The sequence below is a fragment of the Manis pentadactyla genome, chromosome 12 (assembly GCF_030020395.1).
Source record: "Manis pentadactyla isolate mManPen7 chromosome 12, mManPen7.hap1, whole genome shotgun sequence".
Lineage (NCBI taxonomy): Eukaryota > Metazoa > Chordata > Mammalia > Pholidota > Manidae > Manis > Manis pentadactyla.
In genome coordinates, this window is record NC_080030.1 from 38,273,531 (window position 1) to 38,290,547 (window position 17,017).

The 17,017-nt window shown below is 41.6% G+C and overlaps 1 protein-coding gene across 8 annotated transcripts in view; it reads right to left on the reverse strand.

Moving 5' to 3' along the window:
• Positions 1-11,007, reverse strand: part of ARID1B (AT-rich interaction domain 1B) — a 407,616-nt gene extending 396,609 nt beyond the window's left edge. For 3 of the 8 annotated variants that reach the window (XM_036886809.2, XM_036886812.2, XM_036886807.2), the window contains exon 1: positions 9,242-11,007. In XM_036886809.2, the coding sequence (XP_036742704.2) occupies positions 9,242-10,909 (1,668 nt within the window). In that variant the 5' untranslated portion in view covers positions 10,910-11,007. The remainder of the gene's footprint in view (positions 1-9,241) is intronic. The other 5 variants (XM_036886814.2, XM_036886813.2, XM_036886811.2 and 2 more) reach the window with 2 other exon arrangements.
• Between the last annotated feature and the right edge of the window lie 6,010 nt (positions 11,008-17,017).

The following is a 17,017-nucleotide window of genomic DNA, read 5'->3' on the forward strand; positions in this document are numbered from 1 at the left end:
TTATCAACTACTCTTCAGATAGTTTATAGATAATACATTTTGAGGGATACAGTCTGCAGAGAACTGCAGAAGAATAATATAGCTATTCATTTTAATTTCCACTTTGTAAAACACCAGGAGTTATGATAATTCATCAAGGAAAATTATGGGTCTTATGTTATATTTACTCTCTGTGTTTTACACACCAAGTGGGGCTCAATAAGTATTCATAATAGAATTAAATTCTGTCCCCGATACTTTTATAAATCTCAGTATTTAAAGTTCCTCCCTATATATTTAAGGCAGGCCCTTGGCATTCTCAGACTTGACATTCCCTGCTTTGACTATTTGAGAGCGGCCCTCAACTTGCATGAAATGTAAATTATAATCCTGCTAAGGACCAAATCTGAATCATATATTCAGTGAAATTGAAGCAGATACAGAAGCAAGTTACTTAACTAATTGAAGACCAAAGTCCACCACTCAGAATCTCAAATAAGCCAAGTTTTAAGATTTTTAAACTGTTCCTTTGCAAAAACTAATTCCTCTAAAATGTCAGTCACTTCAGCTGATCATGAACACGGAAAGGTCCAAGAGGTGTAAGAAAAGAATACTCTTCACCAGAGAACAGAATTTACTAATTGACATTAAAGATGGAATATTGAAGGGGGCATCGGCTGGGCCTCTATGACATCAGTCCAGTGTAGAGTCTCTCGGTAAACCGAAACCAATTCAGGTAACTGTGTACAGGAGCCCTAATCAGTTCAAAACTACATTTTGTGAGGAAAACTACAGTGGAAATCACAAAATCTGTGTATTTGCACATCTCAGTTCATATTCACTGAACATGTCTGGGATCTAGTGTAGTTTAATAAGATGTTCAGTGGTGCATAGCTTATTAGGCACTGTTTTTTGTTTTTGTTTTTTAATTCAAAGCACCACAGAATTTTGCAACTGAGAGGGACTAGGGGTCTTGTCCTGAAGTGGGGCAAGGCCAGGAAGAGAACAAGAAGCCAGGTGTCCTTCATTATACCAGTGGGAAGGCAGGTGGGGAAAGAGGTGCCACCTAACAATGCCACAGGATTTACAGCGATGACCTCAGTGATAATCCTGCCTAGCAGGAACAGTCCAGATAAGGAAACTGAGCCCCTGCCAGATCTCAGAGAAAATGGGCACTGAAGCCTACACACAAATCAAGGTCTGACCAACTCCAAGTACACAATCCTTCCATTACATCAAGATGCCTTGTAATATATCCATATTCCCTCACAAATCCTCATAATCACAAAAATAAACTAATATACAACAAACCTATCAGTTCCCTTAAAAATATGTCTGCTTCTTCAGAAAGATACTTGCTCAGCAGTAGCAATGTTTTACATTTCTATTTCCAAGGTCATTTATAGTTCATTGGATGAAGTGAATTTATTATAAAAAATACAAACTGGAAGCAGAAATATAAAGGATATTAAAATAGGTTTATAGTTTGATAAATATTAATATATGGTCACTGAATCTTAAAAGTTGCTTCTTTAAAAATTTCAGAAATTACATGCCAAATTCTAGACAAATTTTAGAATTACCAATCATTTCAAAAGAAGGCTATGAGGTATGGTGAGTGGTTTAACTTCTAAGATACTCACCACAAAAAGAAACAGGAGATACTAAGAATTCTGGAACAGCTTCCACTAATCATTAATGCCTGGCATTCTGAAAGGCTTATTTCAGGACCCAGAAGCAGTAGCTGAATTTACTCCTCAGCCAGCATACATTATCTAAACAGTTACCAAAAATACTCCAGCAATCTGACTATCTTCCTAAATCTGAGCAGACTGTTTTAATTTTTTTTCCAAAAGCCTATGTAATGTATAAAACTGAGAAAAAGAAAAAGGACTGTTCTATATAAATTTTGAAGTGATTATATTTTCCTCCCTTCAGTTATTATTCTTTGTAGTGGATCTACATTTTGCTCTGGCACCAAGCCAACAATTGATAAAAATGGAAAAGATTCACTAGCTCATATCAACTACATCACAACAATCTACAATTATTTGTTTTGCCAAAATCCACTCCTCCACCCAAAAAAAGCAGGCCAACAGACTGCTGACCCACATGGTTGCTATTTGCACTTTGTTTAAATGAGCCTGTTCTAAGCCAACGACGCCAAGAACACCATGCCCGCGTTCACTGGGAGCAGGATCTGGCCGTGTGTGTCTGTATGAACTGCACCCAGGAAGAGCAGCAAGCCCCAAAGTCTGTCACAGGACTGATCACAGACGGGTGCTCAATAAGTATTTGCCAACTGATCACATGGAGTAGGTATTTATCTAACCTACCTCATAGCATACACAAATGCTAAATGTTTACTACACCTTAAGAAATAATTGTTGCTTCCCAGTACAAGCTCTTAAATCACAGTTCATTTTCTCTCTGCCTTCTGTGGAATCTGGTGTTAAAGTACATAACTGACTGTATAAAAGATGGGACTACACATCAGCATCAATAGAAGCTAAAATACAATTCCAGTATTTTACACACAAAAAATGACTAACCAGGATCTAAGAAGTATCCCTTTGCAGCTGCCTCTGAAAGTTAAGTAAAAGGCCAATCATTTTAATTTAGGAATTTTTCCACAAAAAATGTCTGCAATTTTGCAGGGAAGGACTACGAATTAAAAACATACAGGGGAAGCACAAATTTGCGGCACAGGACACTCTGAAAAAGGACACAGCATTACATGGGTTGGTTATCTGGTCTGGGTTAGAGGGGGTGGGATGCCCCAAAACTTAAAATACAAATAGAAAAAAAAATCTCATTGTAAATGATTTTCACTTAATGGTACAAAGATAATATCAAAAAATTTAAAAAGAGGCTAAAAATGCAAAAGATGAGAGAAGTAAAGGAAAAATAGCCATGCTCAATTCAACATCCTATTAGCTAACAAAGTCCCAGGTTTCTCTTAACAAAATACTCCAAACCTTTAAGCAGAAAGGTTTCAAAAGGCTGCTTTTTCAACTTTTAATGCTATAACTGACAAAAAAACAACTGATCTAACAAAACACATTTCTAAATAGACAAAACCTGGGAAGATTATCCCAAAATTAGAACTGGGAGGAAGTAATGGAGTAAAAGCAAACACACAGAAAACACCATCCACATTCCTATAGAACATCTGGCTAATAAACTATGAAGCAGTAAGTTGAACTGTTATAAAAAAAAGAATAAGATTATTTTGCTTATGATACACATTAATAACTAAAATAATTTTTAAAGTCTACATGAAGAGAGGGAAAGAAAAAAATTCTTTTAATTCAGTTTAGGAAGATGAAAACGTTCTGGAAATGGATGGGGGTGATGGTTGCACAACATTGAGTGTACTTTTGGCCAATGATATATGTACACCTAAAAATGGTGAAAATTATAAACTGTATGTTACATACATTTTAGCACAATTAAAAAAACAGATTAAAAATTTTTAGCATCCCATATAAAAAGAAATAAGGTCTAGGATTTTACTCAAGATTTTATCAAATACGGCTCCCCTTCCAGAGTCACCCAATAAGAAGTGAGTACTATCTGGTTCTGAAATTTCATCTTTCATCAAGGCCCATACAAGACACTGAGATGTGCATCCTACAGAAGATGGTGAGCAGAGCTCAAATCGACTTCAATTCAAAAGGACTATCTTGCTAAGATAGATCTATTCCAGATTCTGCTGCCATCTACCTAAAATAATTGTCTATTGGTAAACTGGATATGCTTAAGATTTTAGGGCTCTAGTCTCTTCCAAACAATAAATGTCATTCAAAAAACAATTTCATCATTAGTTCATCTGTTAAACTCTGCAGCCTTCTAATATCCTTGGCATCAATTCATTCAGAAGTGGGTTTGAAAACTGTATAGGGGATCCTATTCAAAAAAGTAAATCTAAGGAAATAGTTTCCTTAGAATTACTCCAGTTACAGACTTTGAAAACAGAACATGTTTGCTGAAAACTTACTATGAAAACACTATTTTACTTCGCTAAATTCACTTAGTCACTCAATTAACGTGAAGTATTAAGTTAAAAACTACAGTGTGCAGAAAGCAACAATTCCACTCATTCCGATGTTAGCCTAAGGCAAAAGAAGTGGGTATTTAATGATACCTAGGTAATAATACCTAAATCGTTTTTTCCCAAATCGTTTTTTCTTTTCATCAAGACTTCTAAGAGAAAAAGTCACTAAAGTATACCAAGTTTTTAGATGACAATTAACTCACTCAATCACCCAATTAGATCAAAAAGGGTCACTTAGTCTTATATAAATAGCCTCCAAACTAGAAAAAGCAATACTGTATAATAGTTTCACATCTATGACATAAATATGTCCTTTTGATGGATAAGCAGCTGTGGCTAGTACTTCTCCCCCACACCACAGGGAACGAGGAGCTGGGGATTCCTCAGCTGCAAGCATGCATACACAGCAAGTATACAGCTCTTCTCTAATGTCCACAGGGAAACTGCACACATCTCCTGACAGAGAAAATACACCTCTAAAAAGACATGCAACCAAAAACTACCCAATTCCAAAAAGGCCTAAGATGAAGGTGTGACCTCTTAAGTATAAACGTCACTGTAAAACGTCACAAAAAATTTTAACGTCCATTTTGAAAATCTAAATACTGCAAAAAAAAAAAAAATTAATGGAATTGGAGTTTTATTAATATTCATTTTGAGTCTCCATAGGTCTGTTGTTTTAAAGTCACACACAACAGTTCTTTCAAACCTAAATATAAGCCTCAAATTTACAAATCTACACACAGCCTAAAACAACAGTGACACAAATGAATTATCAGTCCCTGTTCCTCAAAAATGGATCAAAGCACACAGATCCAGTAACTGAGCAATGTCAACTCTAGTGCAGAGTAGTGAGAAAAGCCTCTGGATCTGGGGCACAGGGCAAAAAGCAACTATTTCCCTATTCCTTTACATCTCCAAATCAGTCTTCAAAATAGGCATCACAATTTTATAGACTCCAACAAATTTTAAATCAAGTCACTTGCTTCCTGGGAGGACAGGGTTAAATAAATGAACCAATCACCTTTTCGGTTTGCCTGTCATATTGCTATTTATCCTAGGAAAATAAATAAGTTCCTATTACATCAGAAGTCATTTTTAAAGATACACTCTGCCCCAAATTATAAAGCAATAAAGTCCATTCATTAATAAGAAATAGAACTGAAAACTCAATCCCATTCTAACTGTTTTCTTAAAAATGTGTTTGCATCTAATAAAACTACCAAATGAGTTTACATTAAAAGTCTTCCTCTACATGGTCTTACATTTTTTAAATTAGTTCCCAAACCCAAATTAGTACTATCTTTATACCAGAGTAAGCATGTTATCCTTTCAATTCCAACAAAAACCCGGTATTTAAAGAGTAGGTACATTAGTAAAAGTGTCTAAGTGTGATTTGGACTATTTCAATATCCATAACACACTTCTGATACTGCTGATACAGTATGACACTGGGAAAATGGAGCAAGTATAAAAAGGCTTGCCAAAAACTCACTCCTAAATATAGATAAAAAACAAAACCAAAGGAAAAAGAGGGAATACAGCTTCTCATTATAGACCCAAGGTAAGAATTATGGTGTTACCTGGAATACACTTACTGATTTTGTGTTAACATAAACATAAATTTAAGTGATAGCTGCCCTAATGAGTAATTGCCGTTAAAAAAAAAATCATCAAAAAGTAAGTACACAGAAATAAGGATCCCCAATGAAAACAATTTTTAAGCCAGGCATAATTTCACCCTAGATAACCTAGGAAAATAGAAAACTATAGACATTTGTTTTATTTTATTTGTTTTTTAAATAGTAGGCCTTTTCTATTAACCACCGTTGCCAATTCTACCTTTTCTGGCAATAGCAGCCAATCAGTCCTACTTCGGCAGGCAAATATATCAATTTAGGCCACAAAAATTTCTTAACAACATTTAAAGTATCAGATAAGGTAAAGATTTCACTGACAGGGGAAATCGGGAGTGATCATATGGTATAATGTATCCTACATAAATTTTAAGGTAATAAGGAACCAGCCTGCAACTTCTTGCTTTGCAAGCCAGGTGATCACTTTTGTTTTAATGGTAAATAAAGCTCTTTCTTTTATTCCATTGTATTATATTCTATAAATTAAAAGTTAAAATAGCATTAATGGAATTCAGTACAAATGTTGAAATAAAATCTTAGCTATGTGAGTAGACCTCAGCCATTTAAGACTGCTCTATCTGAATACTTTCTCACAAAAAACCAGTAACAAACTGTATCATAAAATGACTTATTTCACTTTTAAAAAGAGCCTCCTACTACAATATACACGTTTTGTTCCCGATTACAAAAAACATTTGCCACCCAATATAAACCATTCCTAAAATCAAAAATGAAACTAAATGTGCTACAAAGCACAAGAAAATTTCACCATTTAATAACATAATTTAATAGTATTTTATGACCTACAGTTATGTAGTAATTTAATATTTTGGACAAGTGGCTGTTTTCTTAGTATAATTATCAGAACAAAAACTAAAGAACACTAGCCTTCCAAAAAGACAAAACATAAAAAAGAAACATTCCACATGTTACACGGTAAGGTACCTAAAAGAAATCTGTGAATCTAGGTCATAAGCCCATCATTTCTCTTCCCTCTAAAAAATAAAAAAGCTAATCCCAAGGGTCACACTGAGGACATAATGGATTCACTCTCATTCCAAGAAAACAATACTTAAAATGATTGGTACCATTAAGATATAATACCTTAAAATAACACAGACCTACATCTGCTCTACCATCCTTCCTTTCCTACTTTACCAAAGACATGAATTTTAAACTGTCCCTTTAAAAGGCAAGCTGACAAAGCAAGTCTTTTTAAAATTAATTACATGGTTTTATTTACACAGGTTTTTCTGTCTTGTGCAAATCAAAAACAAAAATTGAAATCTCAAGTTTTACTATCAAGACCAGGAAAATACATTACCATTAAAAGTAAAACTCCACTAACTAAAGATTTGAAAGCAGTGGATACTAAGGTCCTCAGCCTAGGATTTTCACATGACTATCTGTTAAATGCAGCCTTGCATTTATTCTGACAAATCTCTCCTCTACGACATTACTATTAAAATATCTGTTAAATGCAGCCTTGCATTTATTCTGACAAATCTCTCCTCTACGACATTACTATTAAAATATAACTTCCTAAAATGAGCTCAGTAAACAAATATATTACAACCACTGTTATCCTAACAGATGAGAAATTTTTAAACTTTCATAGCATTTAAGATGTCTATAAAAAAAAAATTATTTGGAAGAAACACACCAACACCCCTTGCATGTAATATACTTTCCCTAATACATCGTGTAAGCAGTTCAAATAAGGCTCACTTTACCTACTCTAACAAAATAATCAAGAAAAAAGAAAAGATTCCTGGGGGGGGGCATTACTGTATACTCCAAAGCAAATATAAAATTATTATTAGTATTTCACAAGAATATCATTTTTTCCCTTTTATCTAATTGTCTGCAAAAAATTATCAGTTTCCTTTGTTTTTTTTAATATGTCAATTTTAACAAAATTCCTCACCCACAAACATCTTCAAATGGTCAGAATTATTGAAGTCTAAACTACTAGAAATACAGCTTTAGTCTTGTTATAGAATAAATATCACTAAAAGATATTGCTGCATATCAGAATCTTGAACTTTCTAATGCTATAACTTGATTTTATATTAAACTACATGTACTGACATCAAATTTTTTTCAGTTTAATCTGTAAACAGCACTTTCACAAAAGCTTCACAAATCCAAAAATTGGTAAAATTCTTCGTTTAATTATTTTTCAATTGCCATATTCTCACCCTACAATTAAAGTCCACGATATATGCAGTATCTGTATTAAGACTGTCAAGATCTAAATTTTGAAAATGCCTAATACTGGACACCGGCATGTTTTTATGTACTTAATCCTCTTATTAATAACTATGATTCATAATAACTTAAGCTTTAAATAATACTCAACCTTACATCTGCTTGTAATAGAGCTCAGTCATTATTTGTGGCAAGAATTTTTGTGACTGTACTGCTCAGCACTTCTATTTACATCAGCAGTGCTAAATGCCCAATGGTGAGAGGGGAGCCAATCAGATGGCAGATTAGATGTCAACTCAGAGGCAGCTGTCTGGAGACTATTACAGCCAGTTTACCTCCACAATTCAAATTCCAAACCTTGCAAAGGAGATCAAGTCAGTCTTTAGGCTTAGCCTACCAGCAAGAAACAGCAAGAGCGCAGGACACTTCCCAGCAATGCTGTAGGGCTTGGGTGACAGCAAATTAAAGAAAATCCAAATAAATCCAATCCAAAAAGATCAATTTTCACTGGTCTGCTGTTTTCCCGGATTTTCTAAATAAAATGTATGCCTAATCCATGATCAAAGTAAGTTCCATTTAACCGGACTGTGTTCCTTTAACATAGCCTGTTGAAGGTGACTCCTTTCAAGCAGCCCGTAAGCCAAATAATGGATTTCCTGGCTATTCTTAGGAATCAATCGATAAATTTCAGAATATGTTACCTCCATATCGTTGTAAATTTAGGTATTACTTTTGCTACTTAATAGTCAACTCAAAGCCCGCGTCGAGTATCTCTGAATGGCTGGACATAACTACGAAAAACCCTCTCGGCTACCACAAAGCTAACCTATTTTTCCTGCCTTCACCTAGTAAGCTCAGAGGGACGTAGTGTGGCTGGAGGTAGGACAAAGTTCCTCGTTCTTTTCCCAGTTAAAGCGTATTGTTGGCGCTAACCGGGAAGATGAGGTCAATATTCCTCCCCAGACCGAACTAGCCCAGCCGGGAGCGCGTATCTGTTTCAGAAGCTGCCGACCGGTCCCCGGCGCCCGCCGCTTTCTCGCGGCGCGGTCGCCGCTGCCGAGCGCGCGGCTCCGCGCCCGGGGTGGGGTGGCCAGGCGGGGGTGCGCGGCGCCGGCAGCCCCGGCGCCCGTCCCGGGCCTCGGCGAGACCCCCTGCCCAGGCCCCGGGCCGCGCAGGCGGACCCGGTGCGCTCCCCAGCCCCCGAGCGCGGCACCACGAGTTAAAATGGCTTTGGGCGCCTCGCCCCCGCCTTCCCCGACACAAGACGCAGAAAAAGTACGAGGAAAGAAAGAAACTCGAGCTCGCGGCGCGCGGCGAGGCCGCCGCGGCGGAAGCAGGCCCTGCCGGCGCGGGTTACCTGGGATCTGCCCATGGTCGGGCCGGGGGTGCCGGGGCTCATCGCCGGGTGGCTCCTTTGTTGCGCGGCCGCCCAGGCCGGGCTGGCAGCGGCGTACTGGGCGCCCAGGTCCTTGCCCAAGCCCATGCCCGCGGCCGCCTGCTGACCGCCCGCCGCCGCCCCCGCCGCCGCCTGGGACTGGGGCTGCGACGGCGGCGGCGGCGGCGGCGCGCTGGGGCTGCTGTAGTCGGGGTAGCCGCCGCCGTAGCTCCTCATCATGGGGCTCGGCGAGGTGAGCAGCTGGTTGAGGGTCGGGGTGGCCCCCGACGGGTGCGGGCTCTGCCCGGCGAAGCGCTGGAAGCCCCCGGCCGCCGCGCCGGCGGCCGCCTTGCTGAGGCTCGCGGCCCCGCCGCCCCCGGGGCCCATCATCATGCCGCCGCCCTGCTGCCGAGGGGCGCTCAGCACCCCGTACCCCGAGGACGAGCCCCCATAACCACCGCCGCCGCCGCCGCCTCCTGCTGCTGCTGCCGCCGCCGCCACGGCTCCCGCTGCTCCTCCTCCTCCTCCGCCGCCGCCGCCGCCGCCGCCGCCGCCGCCGCCTCCTCCTCCTCCTCCTCCTCCTCCGCCTCCGCCGCCGCCGCCGCCGCCCGCGCTGGGCCGGCTGTAGCCCGGATAATGGTTGTACTGGCTGCCGGGGTACCCTTCGTGGGAGTTCTGCAGGGGGTCCATGCTGCTGGGGGCCCCGGCGGCGGCCGAGGCGGAGTGCATCATCCCCATCCCGGGGCTTTGTTGTCCGCCATGTTGATCAAAGCAAGGCCCAGCGCGGCCGCCGGGGCCGCCGCTAGCAGGGACAGCGCTGCCATAGTAATTATTGAACTCCGAGCCGGCCGCCGGGCCGCCGCCGCCCCCGGGCACGGCGACCGGCGGCTGCTGCGCGCCCAGGGCGCTCAGGCTCGAGTGCTCGAAGCGGCCGCCCGCCGGCTCCCCCATCTTGGGCGGCGCGTCGTCCTCGTCGCCCGGCTTGCTCAGCAGAGGCTGGCCCGGGGGGTCGGCCTGGCTGCCCGCGGCGCTGTCCTTGGCGCCTCCATGTTGCGGCTGCTCCATGTCAGGAGCGGGCTGCGCCGCGCCGCCGAGGCTGCTGTTGGAAGCGGGCTGCGGCTGGAACTGGCTGAGCGGCTGCAGTGCGTGGTGGCGGTGGTGGTGGAGGTGGGCATGGTGGTGGTGGTGGGCATGGCGGTGGTGGTGGTGCTGCTGGGGCGGTGCGGCGACGGCCTCGCCAACGGCTTTCAGTTTGTGGTTGGGGAGCAGCCCCGTCTCCATGGCCGAGCCCGGGCCCGACGAGGAGGAAGAGCACGCCGCCGCCGCCGCGGAGGAGGAGGACGGCGGCGCGGCGGCGCTTGCACCCTCCGTGAGAGCCGCGGAAGAGCCGCCGCTCTTGGCGCTGCCAGTGCTGGCGGCCGCCGCCGCGCTCGCGCTATGGGCCATGTTCAGGTCGTGACGGGGGTGCAGGGGGTGGTGGTGCACACTACTCGGGCCGCCGCCGTCGCCGCCCCCCAGCACGGGCCCCGGTGCCGCCGCCGCCGCCGCCGCGCCGCGCGCCCCCGCCTCCAGGTCCCGGGCCCCGGGCGCCGGCCGCGGCCCGGGAGGCGCCCGCCTCTCGCCGCTGCCCGCCCGCGCCCGCGCGGCCATGATCGCCGCGGCGTGGCGAGGCCGGGCGGGGGGCGGGGGGAGACAATAAAACCCACTTTTGAGTCGGCTGCCCCTCCTGCGCGCATCCGCACGCCCCGACGGGACCCGGGCGAGCCCCCTCCCCCTCCGGCCCCGCCGGAGCCGAACCGGGAGTCCCGCCTTACGGTCTGGGCCTGCTCCCGCTGAGTGATTTCATGGTCAAAGTTTTTAGTTCAGGTTTAAATGAAACTTTTCTCTTTTCCTCTCTGACCCGGACATGGGTAAACACACTACTGGCGGAGCCTGTCGGGCCCAGCACGCAGGAGAGCGAGCCGAGCGCGCCCGAGCAACTATTATCCACTTCTCCCCGATGGCTGGAGCGCGCTCGCAAAACGCGGACTGGACTCGGCCCGGGCCGCCGCCGCCCGCCGGGCCCTGCGCCCGCCGCCCGGCGCAACCTGGCGCGCACCCGGCGGCCGCTGGCCGGTGCCTGGGCCGCCCGGCAGGCGCTCGGAGCGCGGCGGCGTGGGGCCACGCGAGGCTGCACTTTCCCCTCGTGCCTCCGTCTCCTTGCCAACCGGGCTTTCGCATGTTTGTTTTCACGTCTAAAAGGAACGATACAAAGGTGGAAAACGAGTCTGACGAGCAGACAAAAGAGGGAGAAGGGCTGGGGAACAAAGTTGTCTATCGACCTCAACAGATTACGAGGAGCCGACAGAGAAAGAAAATAGTTGGGCAATCTGTGCAAAAGCACTGCCTCTCCCAGGAGTTATGTAATTTTTCAGAATGGTGGCCTCCCTGCCTTGATTTGGGGCCATCCGCGTAATTCCCACAACTTCTTCAAACTGCAAAATTAGGAAAGAGTTTAAGAGAAGGTTAGCCGCTTTCAAGAGGCATTGTGCCCTGTACACAGCAGGTACTCGATAAGTGCTGAGACTGACTGCACCCGCCCCAAAGATGTTTATTTTTTAAGGCACGTTCTGTATATAGGCTTATCAATGAAAACTCAAAACTATTCCCAAAGGGGCATTTTCCTTACAATGCAGTTATTTGCCTGTTGTCTCTGTAAAAGAGAAGTCCTCAAACATATAATGTGGTGTGTTATTTTGCACATGGATATTTTAGTTTTTGTACATGAAAATTTTACTATTGGTGCCGTAATAGGGTCAGCTAAAGTTTATGTCTTCGAAAATCTATGAGATACCTTTCATCATATTCCAGAGGTTAATGTGTATGGTTAACCCTCTTCATATATGTTCATTTCTAAGCAGTGTGAAACAAAACTAAAAGAAATAACTTAATAAACGTAAGATCAGTAATAATCAAATCTAATCCAGGAACAGAAATGTTTCATACTTTGTTCTTTTAAAAATATTACTGTTTTATCACATTTTGATGCTTCAAATGTCTTTATTATTGTTAATTTATCAACTAGTAACATTTTGATATCTTTATTTAATCAAGACCTCTTAACTTAAGCAATGGTTTAGTTGTACTATCAGTACAACTGGACTCAGTTTTTATGGAGAGAAAGCATTTGAAATCAGAGCTTTCAAGAGGCCACAGTAGCTGAAATAATATATATGATTTTGGTAGAATGTAGTTTTCTAAAATTTCATTCTTCAGTTTTCATAATGACTATTTTAGTTTATTTCAACTGCAGTGGTTATTTTTGTTTGCTTGACCAAGTGCAAATATGTTACATGACTAAATAGAAAACCATAGATGGGAAAAACTGGTGACTAATTGTGGGGGAGGGGAATCAGGTGCATACCCAAGGGTCATTAAGAGTGTAGAAACAACAAATTGCAATTCTATGCAAACAACTGGAAAACATATCATGGTGTGTAAAGGAGAATAACAGAACTGTAAGATGAATTCATGCCAAATCATTCATCAGTTTTGGCCAGGAAAATACTACATCTTTGTTAGTGTGCCTTTTTGACATTTTCTCCTAGGTTTTCTCTCTTTCTATATTCAAATATATACTAATTATATGTATTACACCACAGAAGTTGAATTTTTAAAGTTTTTCATATGCAAATATAAATATATGTCTGTTTTGTGTATGTGTATATACATATCTTCTAAAAATCAATTACAGATTTATGCTTTTAGACATTTGTAGTCAAGCTAAATATATACATGTAATCATAAAAGTGAGGTTTTTTTTCCAACTGGTAAAATACATCAGTCAGTTTATATAAGTGTGGCCATATTTGACTTATTTTCACAGCTAATGCTAAAAGGGAAAGTGAGTCACGAAGTTCAGCTCTGCCCCTTTTCTTAAAAATATTTTTTCATATAGAAAAATCATGGAACTGAAAAATTAGGTATATAACTTGAAATCACTTTTAATTCCATTTGCCTCAGCAAGTCAACTAGAAGATTAGAACCAAGAGGCTGTGAAGTGGAGGCCCCAGCACAATGAAATCAGCCTGCTATAAAAGGCGACACATGCCAGCTTCTCCTCCCCGATGGCAGATGCCACACCCTAAAGCAGACAGAAGGCACTGCAGTCTGTAAGAGAAGCACAACACAAAGCCGGCAGGACTTGGTTTTGTCTTTTAAACCACAGAGAATGCTAAAGTACCTTTTTCTAAGCATCTTTGCTGAAGGTAAGTAATAGGATCCTATTTTTCAACTTAAACTTTTCAAACACACCTCAGGAAAACAAAAGTCTCTTACAGTCTCACGTAAAAATCCAGGACTTAAAACAAAACGACAATTCTCAGGGGTCTGTTAGAAAGTGACAAAATAGGTTCACACTTCATAGAAGCACAATTTGAAATATAGGTTATAATTTCTATTGTGTCACCTCAATTATCCTATGTGGCAAATCTATATTGTTTCTTGTTGGTGAAGTAAGATGTTAGAAACCCCTGCAGTCATTTCTACTAATGAAGTCCTTATTTTTAGACCTCTTGCTTAAATTTCAAACCTGATGACTTTTAATAAAGTTCTCTAACCACAAAGAAGTGGAGGAGGTGAAGGCCCGAATGCTGCCCAGTGGCCATGCTGTGTATGTTTCGGACCTGCCACCCACAGGTTGCCCCATGCCCTCCTGTTTAGCCAGAGGATTACCCATTATTTTGTTAAACACTCCTTTCTGGCTACAAAAAGGTTTTTTGGTTTGGGGAGGTTTTTTAACTATGTGAAAATATTAATATCCAAATACTCCTTTTGAATAAGTTTTAGGGTGCTGAATAAAAGGCTCTTCAGCTTGCCCACTTAGAGAGGACTGGGCCAGATGGTAGTTTAGGAACACCACAGTTCTCTTCTTTTTGCCTTATCCTAGCGCATCGTACTCTTTGCTTTCAGATTAGTCCCCTTTTACTGTTCCGGTTATTCGGTAACACAAAACTATCACGATTCACTACCCATCATATTTTTCAGTACTCTTCACATAATTTGGAAGCAATTTAGAATAAAGCCCTGTCATGGTTTTACAAATAACTATTAAAGAATAAGGCTTTGGATACTTGCTTTCCTTTTAGATTTATGAGAAATGCGATGAATGGAGCTAATGGGATTTCCCTACTGATGTTGGTCAGGGACTTTAAAAAGCACTAAACAATTGTCCTTTTCACTTACCCGATTTAGACATTAGCAGTGAATAACTGAGTGAATGCAAGAAATGGGATATAGCATTTGATTTGAAACAACTATGCCAATTAACACTGACCCGTAAGCTTCGGTGCAAAACAATTATGTAGAACTTGAAAAAGTCTAGGCAAAAAAATAATTTAAATAAATTTGGGGACTCTGATTAACAGTCACACTATTGTCTTACTAAGAATATTATAATAGGGATAATAACCTAAATGGGGATAAACTATAGTTATTCAACAGGTTGCTACGCTGATGGACAGTGACTGTAAAGGAGTATATAGGGGGGACCTGGTATAGGGGAGAGCCTAGTAAACAAAGTATTCGTAAGTATTCGTCATGTAAGTGTAGATTAATGATTAAAAAAAAAAAAAAAGGCAGTTCCTATGTGGTGACCTCTAATGAGTTCTACACAATAATATAAAGGACATATAAAAGTGTAGGCAAAGGGTCTGTTTGTGTTTATACAGAGGATCAAAGCCTAATTTGGCTACCCCGAAAATGAACTAAGAAACGATATGAAAGAGAACTTCCAACATCAGCACTCTCGGGAAGACTCATGCCAGAAGATGATCATCAAAAAACCCCAACAAAGATCCACGCACTGCTACAGCTGTAGATGCACTCATCCCACCAGCTCCTGGACTTGCCATGGGAATGAAGGAGATATCTAAGCTGGCCTGTGCATACAGTAAAACAACAAATTTGACTGGATCTATACTGTTGGAACTCAACCAAGAATTAGGAGAAGTGCAAATTGTAGCGCTCCAAAATCTTACAACTACAGACTATTTACTGTTAAAAGAACATATGGGATGTGAACAGTGCCCAGGAATGGGTTGTTTTAATTTGTCTGATTTTTCTCAAACTATTCAAATTCAGTTAGATAATAACCATCATATCATTGATAAATTTTCACAAATGCCTAGGGTGCCTAACTGGTTTTCTTGGTTTCACTGGAGATGGCTGGTAATTACAGGTACGCTTTGGTTATGTAACTATACTCCTATTATGTTAATGTGTGTGCGCAATTTAAGTAGTAGCTTAAAATATATACATGCTGAAGTTACTCTACAAGAAGATATGTCAAAGAAATAATCAATCTTCCCATGTTTTCTCCCGCTTGCTACTTCTATAGCTTTTCTTCTTCCTTCCTAATTACAACGAATTCTTAAATAGAATTCGTGCCTCATATCAAATTTACCGAGTATCATAACTCCTCCAAGTGGTAAAGATACCTCAAGACAAATGCTGGGCATAGAAGCCACAGGGCATAAATATGCAAAGAAATAAAAAGCTAACCATTTCAAACAATAAGGCTTCTCTCTCACTTACCAACTTAACATTTCCCTGTGTGGCCCCGGAAGATGACTGGTTAGCCAGAGACGGGTAAGATTCCTCAAGGGAGGAACAACCTAAGACAGGCACAGTCGCAGGGGGGCCATCAGGTGAGAAATTGGGGATCAACAGAGGTGAGGCTTAGAACCTCACCCCCCCTGTTCTGAGAGAAATCTTCTGCATATGTGGATGTTTTATTGCCCTTGTCTAGCTTGGATTAACACATAGTCTACAGGCACACACCTGATCATATACATTTGCTCTCTTACAACACTAAACTATGTTTTCTACCTTTATGTTGTATCTACCTACCACTTCAGCATCTTATTAAAAATAATAAAGAGAGAAATGTGGTATCCACATATAAATCAAGTATAAAAATCAAATGTGTATTCATATTTGAACTGACTGTTTATAGTTCATAATGCATGAGCAAAACCAAAAGTTTCTGTGATGACTGCCCTTGTACTGTTCACCATGTAACTTATTCACTATGTAAGAATTTGTTCTCCATGTAAGAACTTGTTCGTTATGCTTCAGAAGATTGGAGACTGATGAAAATTAGGCTTGGGGTGGATTAATGATTGTGCATTGAGCATTGACTCCCCTATACAGAATTTTATTGTTGTTAACAACCATTTGATCAATAAAAATGAGAGATGCCCTAACAACAACAACCAAGAAAAAGTACACACTTCCAATTGTAAAATAAATAAGCAACCGGGATGTAATGTATAGCATAAGGAATATAGTCAAAATATTGTAACAACTTGGTATGGTGATAGCTGGTACTTAGAATTATCATGTATATAAATGTTGAATCACTGTGTTGTACACCTGAAACTAATGTAATGTAATACTGTGTGTCAACTACCCTTCAATAAAAAATAAAAAATAAAATAAAAAAAAAAAAAAAAAAAAAAAAAAAAAAAAAAAAACTATAGTTATTCAACAAATTTGTCTAGAATCTACTTTGTCACATGCCCTGGGAATAAAAAAAGAAATATTACCTTGGTCCTGTCCTCAACAGGGGGAGTAAACAATTACCTTAAAACACACTCAGGGCTGTCCTGAAATATCATGGAGGATTTGGCCAGTAAAGAAGCAAGCTCAGACTTCCCCACCCAACAACAGTCCCTGCAGCTGTGCCTCGCTGGCAGCCATCAGCCGGGCACTTTGCCC